The sequence below is a fragment of the Procambarus clarkii genome, chromosome 31 (genome assembly GCF_040958095.1).
Source record: "Procambarus clarkii isolate CNS0578487 chromosome 31, FALCON_Pclarkii_2.0, whole genome shotgun sequence".
Classification (NCBI taxonomy): domain Eukaryota; kingdom Metazoa; phylum Arthropoda; class Malacostraca; order Decapoda; family Cambaridae; genus Procambarus; species Procambarus clarkii.
Genome location: NC_091180.1, coordinates 19,337,999 through 19,353,801, shown reverse-complemented (window position 1 = coordinate 19,353,801; position 15,803 = coordinate 19,337,999). Strand labels below are relative to the sequence as shown.

General features: G+C 38.4%; 1 protein-coding gene across 5 annotated transcripts in view; it reads right to left on the bottom strand.

The window, feature by feature from the left end:
• Positions 1–505: 505 nt before the first annotated feature.
• The window catches only part of MAGE, a 32,035-nt gene continuing 16,737 nt past the window's right edge, over positions 506–15,803 (bottom strand). Inside the window, exons 1-8 of one of the 5 annotated variants that reach the window (XM_045743397.2) lie at positions 15,679–15,764; positions 12,800–12,929; positions 11,559–11,690; positions 9,037–9,135; positions 7,860–8,040; positions 6,703–6,797; positions 2,624–2,755; positions 506–699 (exon numbers count right to left, since the gene is read on the bottom strand). In XM_045743397.2, coding sequence (XP_045599353.2) covers positions 631–699; positions 2,624–2,755; positions 6,703–6,797; positions 7,860–8,040; positions 9,037–9,135; positions 11,559–11,690; positions 12,800–12,832 — 741 coding nt within the window. In that variant the 5' untranslated portion in view covers positions 12,833–12,929; positions 15,679–15,764 and the 3' untranslated portion in view covers positions 506–630. Of the gene's footprint in view, positions 700–2,623; positions 2,756–6,702; positions 6,798–7,859; positions 8,041–9,036; positions 9,136–11,558; positions 11,691–12,799; positions 12,936–15,634; positions 15,659–15,678; positions 15,765–15,803 lie in introns of those variants that run through there. The other 4 variants (XM_069334432.1, XM_045743396.2, XM_069334433.1 and 1 more) reach the window with 4 other exon arrangements.

Genomic DNA, 15,803 nt, shown 5'->3' with positions numbered 1-15,803 from the left:
TGCAAGCCGCCAGTTTCCACCCTCCGTGGACTGGATGGCACAACACAAGGGATAGCTAGAGGACCGGGTCAAAAGCAACATGCGTCATCCAGAGATAGCATGTCAGGGAACTTGAACATGTTAGGTTTATAGCAAGGCCCCTTTACCCCCCTATGTTAAACTATTTCCAGGATGCAACCCCACAATAAGCAAACTCCTGGGTACCTATTTACTGCAAGGTAAACAGAGGCATTGGGTGATAGGAAATGTGCCCAACTATTTCTGTCCTGCCTGGGATTTGAACCCGGAATTTCCAATTTTGAGTCAACAACAAACCCAACTGTGCTACTGGGCCCCCTAGACAATACATACAATGGAATAAAGTATTACTAATTTTACTTACTTGATTTTATTCTGCCTATTAAAGCAAAAAATTCTAGGTAACAAACTTCACAACAATCATTTTTTAATAAAAGATTTGAATGTCCTTAAAATTAAACCTCTTCTATGGAATTAAAAAACTTGATATAGTGAAATCTGTTTTTATTTTCTGTACAGCTAAAATTGGAAACATGATAATTAAACAGAAGCAAACAGGAATGTAAAGTTTAAGTTCCATGATCTAGCGAGTCCAAAATGTGAGACTGTCCACTACTCTTGTCCTTGGGCAACCCTCCACTGTGTTGTCCAAGTCTGTGGTCTCATGTTATTTCCATATACCTGGCAGGGAAGTCAAGTAAATCTTGTTTTTAACTGAAGCTTCACTAGTGGTCATGAAACATATATATACTGTATTTGAAATACAGTAATTTGAGTCACACTTAATCCCCAATTTCTCTCTCGCACTCAAATCTTGGTCTTGTAGATATAATTACTGTACAACTAGGTTAGCACCGTGTCTGTCCATCTTTTTGGCATTCCTGGCCATCTCTTACCTTAACATTCATTTTAATACACTCTTTTAACCCCTCTATTATCATCCATTTCTTCAATAAGATTAAATTTAACAATTCACTTCTTATACTCTACATCTTTACATGACCTTTCATTCCTCGGTCTCATATCATAACATCACAAATGCATTTCACATTGTTCATTTTTCAAGCTCTTGTCATGCAGCTTCTTACATAGAAAGACTTGGCAACTACCACTGCAAGAACCCCTCATGCTGTTTCCTTCTATCTTATTCTTCCCAACCAGTCACTTGCTTTTCCTGTCTTTATTTTAACTTTCCACAAATTCTTTTGACACAGAGCCCAAATATTTGAACTTGCAGAATGTCTATTTACCCACATTTCAAAAATAATGAATAATAATTCATTGTGTCAGGGGGACAGGCAGCCAGAGTGTAATTATACACATTAAAGACTTATATCAAGGTTCCCCACCACCCCTCCAGGATGCAACCCGACAGCAAGCTGACTAACTCCTGGGTGTCTACCTACTGCTAGGTGAACAGCAGCATTAGGTGATAGGAAAGCTCCCAATCATTTCTGTCCCGCCTGGGACTAACCCAAATTCTCAATTGTGAGTAGGGAACAAACCCGACTGTACTACCAGGACCCTCTCACAGGACTTTCTTCTCTACCACCATTACATTTACACACATTACCTTTCGGCAGTCAATCACACGAATCAATACAGGAGTCAACCAATGTATATCACTCGAATTTTGTTATGGGTATAATCTTCTGTACAAGCCAAAAATGCACTAAACTACATTTATTACTTTCATTTACTAAGTACACACAATATATTGAAACTTGACCTAAATTATCTCTTACATAAACATAAAACAACCATGAAGTAACATCACAAAGCCCCAGCATACTCCTATGTTATTATATTTAATAGAGTCGGCTGTTACTTTTCAGTACACGACCTGATGATGCATTTTAGTGTCATCCATTCTCAAATTTTGCAACCTCTGGCTTTGATTTTTTTGCTCATAAAATCATCAAAAAGTATTCCAATCACACAAAGGGGTTTTATCTGCTCGAGTGATAAAAGATTATGTTCACCAATCCAGGGTGAAGACCCCCAGCAATGGAAATGGGCCATAGGCCAACATCTCTCTATTACATACTCTTACCTTAAACAAGAGAAGACCTCGTACCTTATGCTGAGGATACAAGACATGTATTTAAAAGCATAAATAAATGAAATGTTTATGGATGTTTGTATACTCTGTATATGTATGTATGTACTCGGCTAGTTGTGCTTGTGGGGGTTGAGCTCTGGCTCTTTGGTCCCGCCTCTCAACTGGTGTACAGATTCCTGAGCCTACTAAAAGTTCTTCACATCTTTCCACCAACTCCATTATATTCAATATATTTCAGAGCACCCCCCCCCTACTATTCACTTTATATATCCAAAATATAACCACAAAGAAGCTTTTCTTGAACTTCATTCCAGTTTTATCAGAAAATATCATGTTACATCTGATGCTATGGTCAATCTGTACAGGATATTTCACTGTATTATATATATGCAACAACGATCACAAAAATATTTTTATGATCATTGTGATATCTTTTTTCATGAGAGGGTGCAGGAGAAAATAGCATCAGATTCTTGCTAGGAGCTATAACTAATACATTCATTACCAAAAAAAGCACTAACAAAAAGTAACACTTCAACTTACCTTGCAGACTAATTCAAGTACATCTTTCTTGGAGAGCTCATGGTGGGCCCTTTCTCCCCAGCGATATTCACGGGTAGGAGGATCTGCAGTCGTGTCCTGGGTTATTTCTAAATATTTCTGTCTTACAAAATCCTGTGAACCATAAATGTAAATAATAGTTCTCTCTCTCTCTCTCTGCTATTAGCTATATAAATTTTTTAAATGTGCTAAAATATACATGCAATACAAAAACAATATGAGGAACATCTGAAGGTTTGTCTGAACACATGATACTGCTATGTAATTTAAGGCTTAATGGTATATGAATTATGGTGTGCATAAAGATATACAAAACTTGGTCGAGGGAAGCAACGTATTTCTTTCTAAGCCAGTCGCTCGGTTGTTTCCTCAAGTCGGCAGACAATGTAAGGCTCACAGAAACTCGGCCCACCTGTCAGGCTCTAAAGAATTTTCTTCAGAGCCTCGCAAGCGAGATGAGTCTTTGTGAGCCCACATTGCTGCCTTAAGGAAACAACCTAGTGACTGGCTAAGAAGGGAATACTATACTTCCCTCAACCATACATGACAAATAACTTTTCAAATACTATTATTTGGTCATGTAGTTGGAGAAGATAGTGGTGAATTTTAACTTAAACCATTAATGAGAGAGCACCTGACTACTGTATAAAACAATTTAAACTTGACATTCCCTCTAGCCAAAAATGTCAATATAATAATGTTAATTCTCACATTACTAATTATTGGCAAAACATTCAGCTGCTTCCCTGACCAGTACCAAAATGGAGTAGATGGAGGTCAAGCCAAGAATACTTGGGAAGGACTGGACAAAGAGGAATGTAATGGGAGCAATAAAGAATGGCTCAGATATGGGCAATTTGTTTCACTCGATGCCCTATTTCTGAGAACACCTCTTAGCTGTATCCTTGAGCAAACTTCAATAGAAGAAGGAAACCTCTACTACATAAAACCAAAAAGGTAGGAGGAACTTTATCAGATGGAACAGAAGGGCCATGGAGTAGCGAGTCAAACTACCACCAAAACAGCCAACTTTCCAACTGGTATAAGATCAACGAGAGGCAGGTAAGTGTAACATATCATTGCTGGGAATGCAAAGACTCGGTAGGTATCTAGCAGAAAAGATACGAGCCGACCTCCAGAACTCTCACGCTCCAAATCTCCAAACAGGAGATAGACGAAAAAAAGGACAGTGAGCATAGCATACTTCCCGAGCTCATGTGCATAAAGTATGGAGGTGACTAAACTTCACAACTCAGCTTTGGAAATGGGAGACAAACCTTGTTATAAGGAACAAACATACAAAGATTGAGACACGGCACAAGAAACTTCAAAGAGAAAGATACATGGCCAAACAAACCAAGTTTGCAAAATGGGAACATAGAAAAATCAAGCATTAAATGTGATGACTATTCTTTTCTGATGGGGCCCTCAGTATCTTCCTGTGCTAAGTGCTGGTCAAGCCATGTCTTACAGAGACACACCAGGTCTTTGAGACCCAACCTTGCCTACCAAAAGCTAGAATATAAGAATCTGAATTGATTAAACAAAGCAAACTTAAAAACCTATCAAAATGCACATGTGCAAGAAAACAAGCATGAGTTAGAAAGAAATTAGAAACCTAAAAGGTAACAATGCAAATGCTCATTTATGTGATGTAAATATATCAGCCATATTGCATCTGGCCATCACACTAGGTGGAGGATCAGGTTACCTCAGTTAGCTAACCCTTTCCATTCAAAAGCTGCCCAAAATGAGCCCCACCATGCAGGCCAGGGACCTAGGACCCCACTAGAAAAATGCATATCATTACATTTAACATTTTTTCTAAGCGTGTTGATTTTCCTCAATTCCCGTATTTCTTTTGTAAAGTCACAAGTCTCAGTAAAGTGGGTTCACAGTTTTGGAAACAAATGCCGCCAAGGCTGACCTGTGGAAACTGAGCAAAACTGGGATTGGGGCAAAGGGGGACCCCAAAATATGCCAAACGTCAGAAACATAATACAAGTCTGGTGAGGCCGATGGACATCCTCAGGAGAACCACCCAAAATGTACCCTAGCCTGTAAAGTCAACCAAAGACAGGTTGAAACAAAGGAAACCTTCAGACAAGAAAGCACCAGGCAGGTTCCTGAAATCCAGAACCTTTAGTCATGAGAATTACCTGTAGAGAAATCCTCGGTAAAGACCAGGAAGGAGCAGGAAGACCAGGTGTACAGCCTCAAGAGTGAGTCAGATACATAGGGAAACCACAAGATTCCAGCTGCCAGGAACCGACAGCCCAGAAGGGCACAAACTTTAAACTGAAGAGGTAACAAGACCCTCCTGGAAAATGGGTTAAAAGAGAAATCCAGAAGAGACCACAATCTTTTGTCTTTTTTGGCAAGCAAAAGCAAGATCAAACCCAGCAGGTAAACCATATCTTGAGGTTATCTTGAGATGCAGTCTGTGCAGTCTGTTTTGTTTTGCGAGGTATTGCAAAATACAAATGAATGACAAGAACCCTAAAAAAAACACAGATCACTAGGTCAGTACACTTCATACACATGGGACCACCACCATTGCACATGTGAATAAAAACCAATAGATCCCAATGCAGACATACCTACTTGAGTGGAAATCCTAATAACCAGATGAGTGAAATTATAGCCAAAAGAATCTTCTAAGAGAGTTAAAAATAGCCAAAGACCTTCCCTAGAACATACAATCACAAGAACTCCATCTTTCCTTCAGAAAGGCCAAGACAGGCCGCAATATCCAGAACTACCGTGGATGAGCACAGGACACAGCTCAAGCCTGAGAGGTTACCATGGCTTGGTCAAAGCAGAGGGCATGCATTTTCCCATAGTCATTACTATGACCTCATAGGGGTTAGGTCAACCTATCCCCTATGAGGTCATCCCCGGAACTCTCAGTTCCTGCGACGGCACTGGAACCAATCGTATTGGCGTATGCCTTTCCATTGGAGACTTTCAGCACCGTGGAGAGGGGGACCTGCTGCCTGGGTAACAGCTTCTCCCCGAATCAACCTACCCTGGCTTTGCGCCCTGGTGAAGCCACTCCAGACCAGGCCGACACCAGAGTACCTGCCAACTCCATAGTCTTCTGAGACTGATGGATGCCTACTACTATGAACCAAATAAATGACCTGAGCTACAAGGACAGGCTGAAAGAGCTATCACAATACAATAAGCATAAAAAGGAACAATTTTACAACATGCAAGATACTTAAGAGGTACTGTATTAACATGGTGAAAAAAGACAGGCTCTTTGATAGATCAGAGACCAAAATGAGGGGGCACAGATAGATGCTGCACATCAGACTAAGATATAAAAACCATCTTCAGAGTGAAGCAAGAACAGCAGCATAATGCATTAGCCAATGTAATAGTCGAGGTAAATTCCATACATGAATGAGATCAATCAGGAGTTTGTTAACCCTTTAACCCTTAGACACCGGTTATCATCAATTGTTGATTCACAGCTTAATAGTCACCATATAAAGATTTAAAAAATTATTGTCTGGGTTTTACATATATATGATGCAAATATGAATATAATAGGTCTATGTGGATGTTATGGAGTTTATCTTGATTCATGAAAAAATCCTGCTACCATTTCATGATAAAAATGCAGTTATTGTTATGAATTTTACTTGGGGAATGTTGTCATCTTCATAGGACAATTTAAATAATTATCGTCTGGGTTTTACATGTACCATATGATGCAAATGTGAATATTTAAATTCAAAGAAAGTTTTTTATAAAGAAAAACATGTGATAAAATAATCAATAAAACAGCAAAGTCGAGCATGAGGCGTTGACAAATGCTAGACGAAGCCTTGCAGAGCGTCTCCACTCAGTGAAGCAATAGAGTATTCACTTAATTTTGCGTTTTATTTAGATTCTGAATACAAATTAGTAATTTTATAATGACAAATTTTTTGGGGGAATCTCTTTTTTGCATATAGGGGAGAGTATGACTCCATGGCCACTGCCTAAGGGTAAAGGTGAACATCTGTCTATACATACTGATGAATACAGTAATACTTACAATAAACCCTCACCTGATTTATGAGTTTTGAGATATTGCCAAAAGCAGGATGTACTTCTTTCGAATCCAGATCAATATCCAACTTTTTAAGATATTCCTTCATTGAACCTGAGAAAGCAATTCTGAGTTAATTAATGAAATAAGTACAAGTAAAATATTAAATGTACAAGTTTCCCATTGTGCAACACATCAGACTTAAACTAATGAGGTGTGCTAAGAAATCATCATGTTCTCGACCTCAAAGAGAGGGAAAACTCTCTGAAAGTTTGTTTAATCATGTAAGCTGCACAAATGTGTATATTATTTATATATATATATATATATATATATTATATAGCGATACAAATTAGTAAAACTAAACATACATGAGCATCATATCTTAAACATTTGAAACCAATCACATTACATGCAACACATAGCATTCTTACCACATAAAATGATTTGTGGATCAATCTGCATTAATTTACAGATTATAGAGTATGCAAAAAACTCTTAAAAATTCACTTGCATAATGAAGAGTTTTCCCATTGCCTATCTACTCTACTTTTTACTTTTGGAAATTATTAAAAATTTTAGATATTTAAATATAGGGGCTATTATGCTTCACCCATTCACTGTAGAAAAAACATAAGGAGTAGAATTACAATACATAAATCCCCATGCTCCTTTCTAGACCCCAGCGAATCCCTGAACTTTGCGGGTGGCTGGGAATGTTCTACCAGGTATCATGAAGATCCAGGAATACTTCCTGACTTACAAATAGTTCTTCCTGAATTATTATCTCTCTCATCTCTACTCTAAAACGTTACACTTTCTCTTTTTGTTTTCAGGCAGTCCTGGTACCACAGTTTAACCGTTTCGTTGGTTTTATGTGGACTGTAAAGGATCTCTATTTTCTTACGTTACTCGTAGCTTTATGACTAGGTCATGCCTTTCTATGAGGAGATCAGTCTTGTATCCTGTACTCAGTTTACAGTTTACAATTTTTCAATGCCAAAGCATTGTACAGTATTTAGATTTTATTAATACTGAGTGTAGCATTGTTTTCCTTTGTCAATTGGAAGTCCTTGCTCATATCCGATTGTGATTTATTGTAGAGGTCTAGAAAAATTTATCACATGTGAACAATATAATTAAAAAGAACAAATTAAACTGAAAAGCTACACTCACCTTCAGGCATCAATTCACCAGTCATAAATATGCCTGCAAGTATGCAAGTTAGAAGCCCTATCTTGGCAGCATCACTTCCTTTGCAAGTGTTTTCATTGTCAGAATGAGCCGTGCCAATATTGTTGATCAAGATGTAATTGTTCTTCTTACTCTCTAACTCAACTACTTTGTAAGCAAAAACCTGAAAGAGAAAATCCTCCTTTTATTTATTTGGTCCCAGAAAAATTAGCATTAAAAAGTCCCAAAAGTCATATGTGCACTACTGCCTGGCCAACTATACAGAGGTACCTCCACTTATGAATTTAATCCATTCCCAGAGACGGGCCGTAACTCGAAAATTCGTGACTAAACAAATTTTCCCATTAGAAATAATGTAAATTGAATTAATCCATTCCACACCCCCAAAAATATTAACTTAAAAATACATTTTATACGGAATACCACTCTTTGTACTAGCCACAATGCAGTACATATATCTTACCTTCATTGAGGACTCTTGTTAGCATATGGAAGACAGTGAGGAGGGGGGCGGGAGTGTCACCGTATATGAAACTGAGGTTAAAGACTAAAGACCAAGCCATGTATCAAGACAGGGCAAATTATATGGAACATGGACACATGGATTCTATGGAACACCAAAGAGAAAAAAAATACTCAGAAGCTTTGCAAAGATAAGGAGGGGTAAAGTTCAGAACTTGTAACCTGACTCAAAACAATAGCTCAATGGTGCAACTTCACTAAAAAGGGGTCAGATGAGAAGGAAAGCCGGCTTGGTACACTCTCACTTCCCCAAATGTAAGCCACAACCCTTTACTTGGAGGTAAAATGACTAAAATGTGTCGTGAACTAACAAGCCATAAAAACTGATTGAGAGGACCCAAAATTATAGGAAAATTTTTATTAATTTCTTCAGAAAGAAAAAATAATGTATGGGATACAGTATTGTATTACAATTTTTCTCAAAATGATTAATCGGTGGACTTTTTATGAGGTTCTTCATTGGTTCTCTCTGAATGCATAAAACAGGAAATCAATATTGACAGCATGCTTCAATAAAGTGTACTATTAAATGTAATGTTAACCCTTAATTACTTTTGAGACGACATAAGGCAGGCAAACTTTACAAGGCCTAAGACAAGTATCTAGTTTGTAGTAGGAAAATTTGTAATATCCATACCTTTTCCAAGATATCAGTTGCTTGAGCCATAACTGCAGTGAATTGCCGTCCATGTTCTTTCAAGACTGCTTTCACAATATCTGACCTCTTTACTGGTATCTGTAAAATAAATGACAATTGGTTTCAGTTTCATAACCTAATACAGTAATAAATAAAAGTTAAACATTTCACTATTCTCAATACTGTACATGTAAGTCCAGTAGTCCAATGGTTAATGTCCTCGGGTCACAATACACAATTTTGGGGTTGATCCCAGTTGGGACAGAGTTGGTTGGGCAAGTTCCTTGATAAGCCTAACAGACTTCCTGTCTCCAATTATGAGAAACAATAAGGTGAATCATAAGTTACATTCTGAAAATGCCTATTATTGACCAAAATCATAATCTCACATTTTTCCAATTTGAAGTTGGTAGGCATTAAACCAGAGAAAATAAGTAGTATATACAGTATATAAATAAATGATGATGATAATTGCATCCATTCATCTTGTGCACTACAGAGAATCACCACAACACTCAAGTGAGTCATCCACAACTGCTTCATAAGACTAGATGAAAATATTGCTCACCAATTCGTATAATATGGGGTGGACCCTTATCCAAGTTACAAGGATATCCAAATACAACTCCAAAAAAATTTTGGCGCACTTTTTTTTTTTTTTTAAATATTGTAACCAATTAAATTTGTATTTCCACATATATTAATAATAGAATTACATTGTTATGGCAACATTTTCATAGAAGTAAAACTGAAGTAACAAATTTTACCTTGGTGGATCTCAAAGCTATCACAATCTTTCTCAAACTGGAATGTTTTATATTAAAATAAAAATAAAAAATTTGCTTATTAGCAGCTTAATTAAACTTACCTAACCATAAAATAACTAGACTGTACAAATACTGTACAGTACTTGGCAAGTTCAGCTTTAAATGCCAGATGCCGAGCCTTTGTTACTTGGTTGTCTTTGGCTCTCAAGACCTTCATTTTGGCTTGACCTCCCTTTTTAAGAGGCATTCGGAATTACCGATATAAATTTCTAACATCTTCGCTGTTGGAGGCATACTTAATTTGCTGATCAATGTAGTATGGAATAAGATCCCAGGTATTCTGTTGTTGGTGGTGGTGGTGGTGTTGTTTCACCCTCCCATTGATCCTCCACCTCCCCAGTAATGTGACCACGTAAACAAAACAAACCGCATAATCATGAATTGGTGACATGCAGCAGAACAATTCGGTATAACTTGTGCCCAGCACTAATGTCTAAATCTTAAGAAACTCATAAAAGAGTTGGAAAAGTAATGTAGTAAAAAACTCAAGGAGACTATCTACTGCTGAGAAACTACCCAAACCAGCATACACAGGATAACTGAAATGGAGGTAGTTTACCAAATCCAGATACACAATAACTAAACACAAAATGTGCACACTAACAGCATAAGCCCACTGCACAATGTAATAAAAGTTTATAAAGAAAAACACAAATTGCTAAACTGAATAATGTTATCTGCCAGCCCAAAGTGCATAAGGAAACAGTCAAAAGAAAAAAGAAGTGGCAATGCCTGGGTACCCTGTTGACATGTGGGTGCTAACAATTGGAGGCAGTTCAGAGTAGTAGCCAGGATTGCCAACTAGTGATAAGGAGAACGTTCCTTGGCAGTCACTTATGTCATGTAGCACTTAAAGTTCAAAGTATAGAATCCAGTTACCTCCAGAATTGGCATTCTGGAGGTAACTGGATTAGGAATCCTCCAGTGTCTCCTTTACACCATTATAACCCAATAGGGATGTTTGAAAAGATCCCCAGTTTGCTGGTGCAAAATGTCAACCTCCCCCAGCTGTATATTCCTGCCCATGGAAATAGCTTGAAGGAACAACCGAGTAGAGGACGGTGATGGAGGTAGAGAGAGAGAGGGGGGGGGAGGGGGAAGTCTCGGATATATGCTCATCTATAAAGTTAAATTAGACGCTACATTCTGTATTCGTTAACACACTAAGGACCAGCATCATATACATACCAATAACTAAAAGCAACAAGCGCTCACCCAAGTAAAGCAAATTTACTAACCGAAACATCCGAATAGTACATACAGACAGCATGAAACCACAAGCTTGTTTCCTGTTCTTTATGACTGACCCACAAAGATCACGAATTTGTTTCTTGGTCTCCTCATTACATAACTGACCCTGAACTATCTACTTTTCAAAAGGCAGTTTACAATTTTGCAAGGATGAATAGCCAAGCCAAATATACTACTTCCAGTTGGAACCCAATCATGATGACTGAAGATTAACCTACAAATGTAGTACAACATCAAAATATATATAACAAACTGAGGATATGGCGTGTTTGGAAGTGTTGTGGAGCTTTGAGCTTAAAACCTTAACTAATTATTGCATTATATTTAATACCAGAAAAGAAGTAGTCATGTGGTCCTTAGCAACAACAACAACAACAACAAAACTTGTGTAAGCAATATCCACATTAAAGTAATTTACGATGGGATCAAACTTATTGCACCCACCTTCTTGCTTTCAGCTACCAGCAAAAAATTGCAAACAATACCAGCAAGTTTAGTTTTATCCTCTGGCGATAACTGTGCCCCCGTCTGACTCTGAGATTGGCTCTGATAGTCCTCCTCCTCATCATCATCTTCCTGTGTGTTAAAAGATTAATGTAGATTGTTTACATCTTCACAGCCATCTGTACTAGCTTACAGTTGTCATTATCCAGCCCCAATGTCATTCTATTAGTTAATCAAATTAAAAAATACCTTTCTGCAAACACTTGTGACAAACATTGCAGTCCCTGTGGTGTAGTGGTAAGACACTCGCCTGGCGTTTTGCGAGCGCTTTGTCCTGGGTTCATATCCTGACCGGGGAAGGATTTACTGGACATCAATTATTAACTGTAGTCTCTGTTTACCCAACAGTAAAATGGGTACCTGGTTGTTAAACGATTTGGTGGGTCATATTCCGGGAAATATAGGATTAAGTACTTGCCCGAAATGCTATGCATGCTAGTGGCTGTTCAAGAATGTAAGAACTCTTGTATATACAAATAAATAAAAAATAAATATCAATAGAGTAGATTTATATCTATAAAATGTTGTTACAATCATGTCTGAAGGTGCAGTATTTATAGAGATATTAACTAAAATACAATATTTAAGTAATCTGATACTGTATAATGCACTGCAGTGTCCAGTTCTCCTGGGTGTAGTATACAGACTCCTAAATAACTCCCATGACAATAAGGGAATGTAAGCATTACAGTAAAGCTTGTATATTATGATAACACTACTATAAAAACCTGCCATATTTCTGAATATTCAGCCATTTAGGCAGATGGACAATGGAGCAACCTCCAGTCAAATACTGGTATCAGGTCCTGAATGTTCAGTGAATCCTTGGGAACCACTGATCAGTAAGGTGTGATATTAATATGTAAAAACAACATGTTGCAGGCACCGCAGGGTTTTTAGGCCCAAAATTACCGGATACCAGAGACTTTACATGAAGGAGCTACAAGTACTGTACTGCAGTAGTTATTAAAAGGTGAATATATGGGACAAAAATGCCTGTGATGACAGTGAAGTACAGTATATAATTTGCATGACTATAGGTTACAAAACTAAGGTATGCAGTATACATGTACTGTCTAAACTATGGAAGCAGCAGAATGATAGTTCAAGGATAAATAAATGAGCTGCAATAATGCATCACTAAAGGTTAAATACACAATAATATAATAATAAAAACTCACTATAACAAGTACTGTACGCTTGTTACGAGACATGATGGAGTGCCACCAGAGATCCTTTCTTCACGTCCCAATATTAGATTTTCACTCCCTCAATGCAGTACTTTTACAGCAGTACTCCAATCATATCAGTCTGAAAGAATTTTCATAATTGCAGTACAGTATATAATTTAACTCTTATCATTTGTTTTTTATTCATATATTTCCTGGAATACACAGAATTTCATATTAAATTCTGATATTGATGTCAGTTCTTCATAACTGGATACCCAGTATAAAGTTACCACTTATTTTTTACATTTTCTTTCCTTATAAAATTTAAAAGAAACTTAAATAATATGGGGTGACAGACGGCAAATACCCTGTACTAAAAATGGTACATTTGTCCTGATTTTATCGAGTTGGATCTTGAAATTCAGCAGTGTTTTGGCATTTATGGCTTCAATGGGCGGCAGCCAAATTGGTTTATAACCCTTTTAGGTGAAAAAACATCTCCTTTTTCTGTCCTACATTGTGGCTTATTATGCTTTACCAAAGTGGCCACTAACATCCTTGTGGCCTCGATGAGGACAGGAAGCTGGCAGCTTGTCAAAGGTCCTCCCCATTTGTCAGCTTGAAACCATTGCTCCTAGTTTGAGTTAAATCTGACCTTTTTTGAAGAAGTTGCCTGGATCAATATCCTCCAAACTGATCAGTACAGCAGTTAAAGGTTTCAAGGAGATCAGCCCGATCATGTCTAGTTTGAAGTGTCGTTAGCCTCGTGGCCTTCAACCGTTCCTGGTATCAGAGTTGACCAACTTCTGGAATTATTTTTGTTGCCTAGTGTTGAACTTTCTCCAAAGCAGATATGTCTTTCAGAGGATGCTTGAATACAATAACCCAAGTGGGAGGCACACTGGAGATTTACAGTTGTACAACTACCTTCGTTTTGTCCAAGTCAAAGTTTTTCTGGACTATTCCTAGAATTTGGTTGCAAAAGACCACTTCTTTAAAAAGACAAATGTAATGCATAAATGTGGCAATAGCTTTAAGTACAACAAGCCACAACATAGGACAGGAAACAGAAGATGGTTTTTCACCCATAGATTATAAATTAAATACATGTAACCATCTACCTGCCGAAGCCATAGATGCCAAGGCATTACTTCAGTTCAAAACCCAGCTGGAAAAAAATCCTCAGGGACAATCGAGGGACATTTGATAAGATGCCGGCTTCCTGTCCCCGTCAAGGCCACTAGATATGCACACATTCTAAACATAGCAAAAAAAAAAGTTTCTAAAACTGTTGGCATTCTTTCCAAGATCAGATATTATGTACCTCGCCCTGCCTTGGTGATGCTCTATTACTCTTTCATCTATCCTTATCTCAACTATGGTATTTGTGCTTGGGGTTCTACTACCCAAAATTGTTTACATCCTCTAATTACTCAACACAAAGCTGCTATTAGAACAATATCTAACTCTGGCCCCAGACATCACACGGTACTCTTACTTAAATATCTGAATATGTTAGATTTTAAGTCACTGCACATCCTCTCAAGTGTAGTCTATATATTTAAAACTCTGAACTGTAAATGTCAATCCTGACCTTTAACACTTCCTAGAAGGTTGTAACAGAACCCATGGGCACCACACCAGAAACAAATACCTATTTGCTATTCCAAGAGTGTGCCGTAACCAAACTAGAAATGCTCTACAAACAAGGGACCCAGAATGTGGAATGACATCCCAATCATGTCAAAGGCTGTACCTTTCTCAACCAGTTTAAGAGAAAAACTAAGTACTACCTAATAAATGCCATGTAACCTACCTTACCCTCTAAATGTCAACCCATGTCTTGCTATTTAAACAAAGCAGTTTGTTGACCAACTTGTACAATTGCTGATTTCTGCCATGTTCCTCCCCACCCTTTTTTTCCCCCTTTTTTCAACATAATTTATACTTTAATCTCAATTACTATTAAGTTTTAGTCAAAGTGCTTTTTTCCCCCAGACATTGCCCGAAACACTAAGCATATTAGTGGCTTTAGGTATTGAATGTACTAGCTCTATCTATAAATCTAACATCATGTTTGTAACTTATCTTCTATGTATGTACTTTTACCAGAATACAAATTTGAATTTGAATATGGCGGCCCCTCAGGTAAATATTGGTATGTTCTTTAACAGAATGAGTGAATGTAAACTCGCCTCTCGGGTCAAAACTTAAATATCACCTCGGGGTTACAGGCAAAGTTTATTAATTTCTAAATTATACATTGAGCTTAGGGCTGAGAGAGCAATGCTACGTGGGCTGACGGAGACTACATTTGTGTCGTGGTACCCAGGTATCTACCACCTCTCCTGTACCGTTGTTGTTGTTTAAGATTCAGCTACTGGAAACAAAAAGTTCCAAGTAGCACGGGCTATGGTGAGCCCGTAGTGGACTTACCTGGCACAGGAGCGGGGCTGTGACTTGACTAATGTCTCTCCTGTACCACCTGAATCTCTCCTGTACCACCTGCACCTCTCCTGTACCACCTGCACATCTCCAGTACCACCTGCACCTCCCCTGTACCACCTGCACCTCTCCAGTACCACCTGCACCTCTCCAGTACCACCTGCACCTATCGTGTACCACCTGCACCTCTCCAGTACCACCTGCACCTCCCCAGTACCACCTGCACCTCCCCTGTACCACCTGCACCTCTCCAGTACCACCTGCACCTCTCCTGTATCACCTGCACCTCCCCAGTACCACCTGCACCTCCCCAGTACCACCTGCACCTCCCTGTACCACCTGCACATCTCCAGTACCACCTGCACCTCCCCTGTACCACCTGCACCTCTCCAGTACCACCTGCACCTATCGTGTACCACCAGCACCTCTCCAGTACCACCTACACCATGTGTCTACAGAGGACGGGGACGGGTCAACAAAGGGACGCCAGATCCAAATTGCTAGAAGTAGCGAGCTGACGGGCTAAAAGTAGTGAATTTGCAATAGGAGTAGTCCAGTTTTTTGTAAG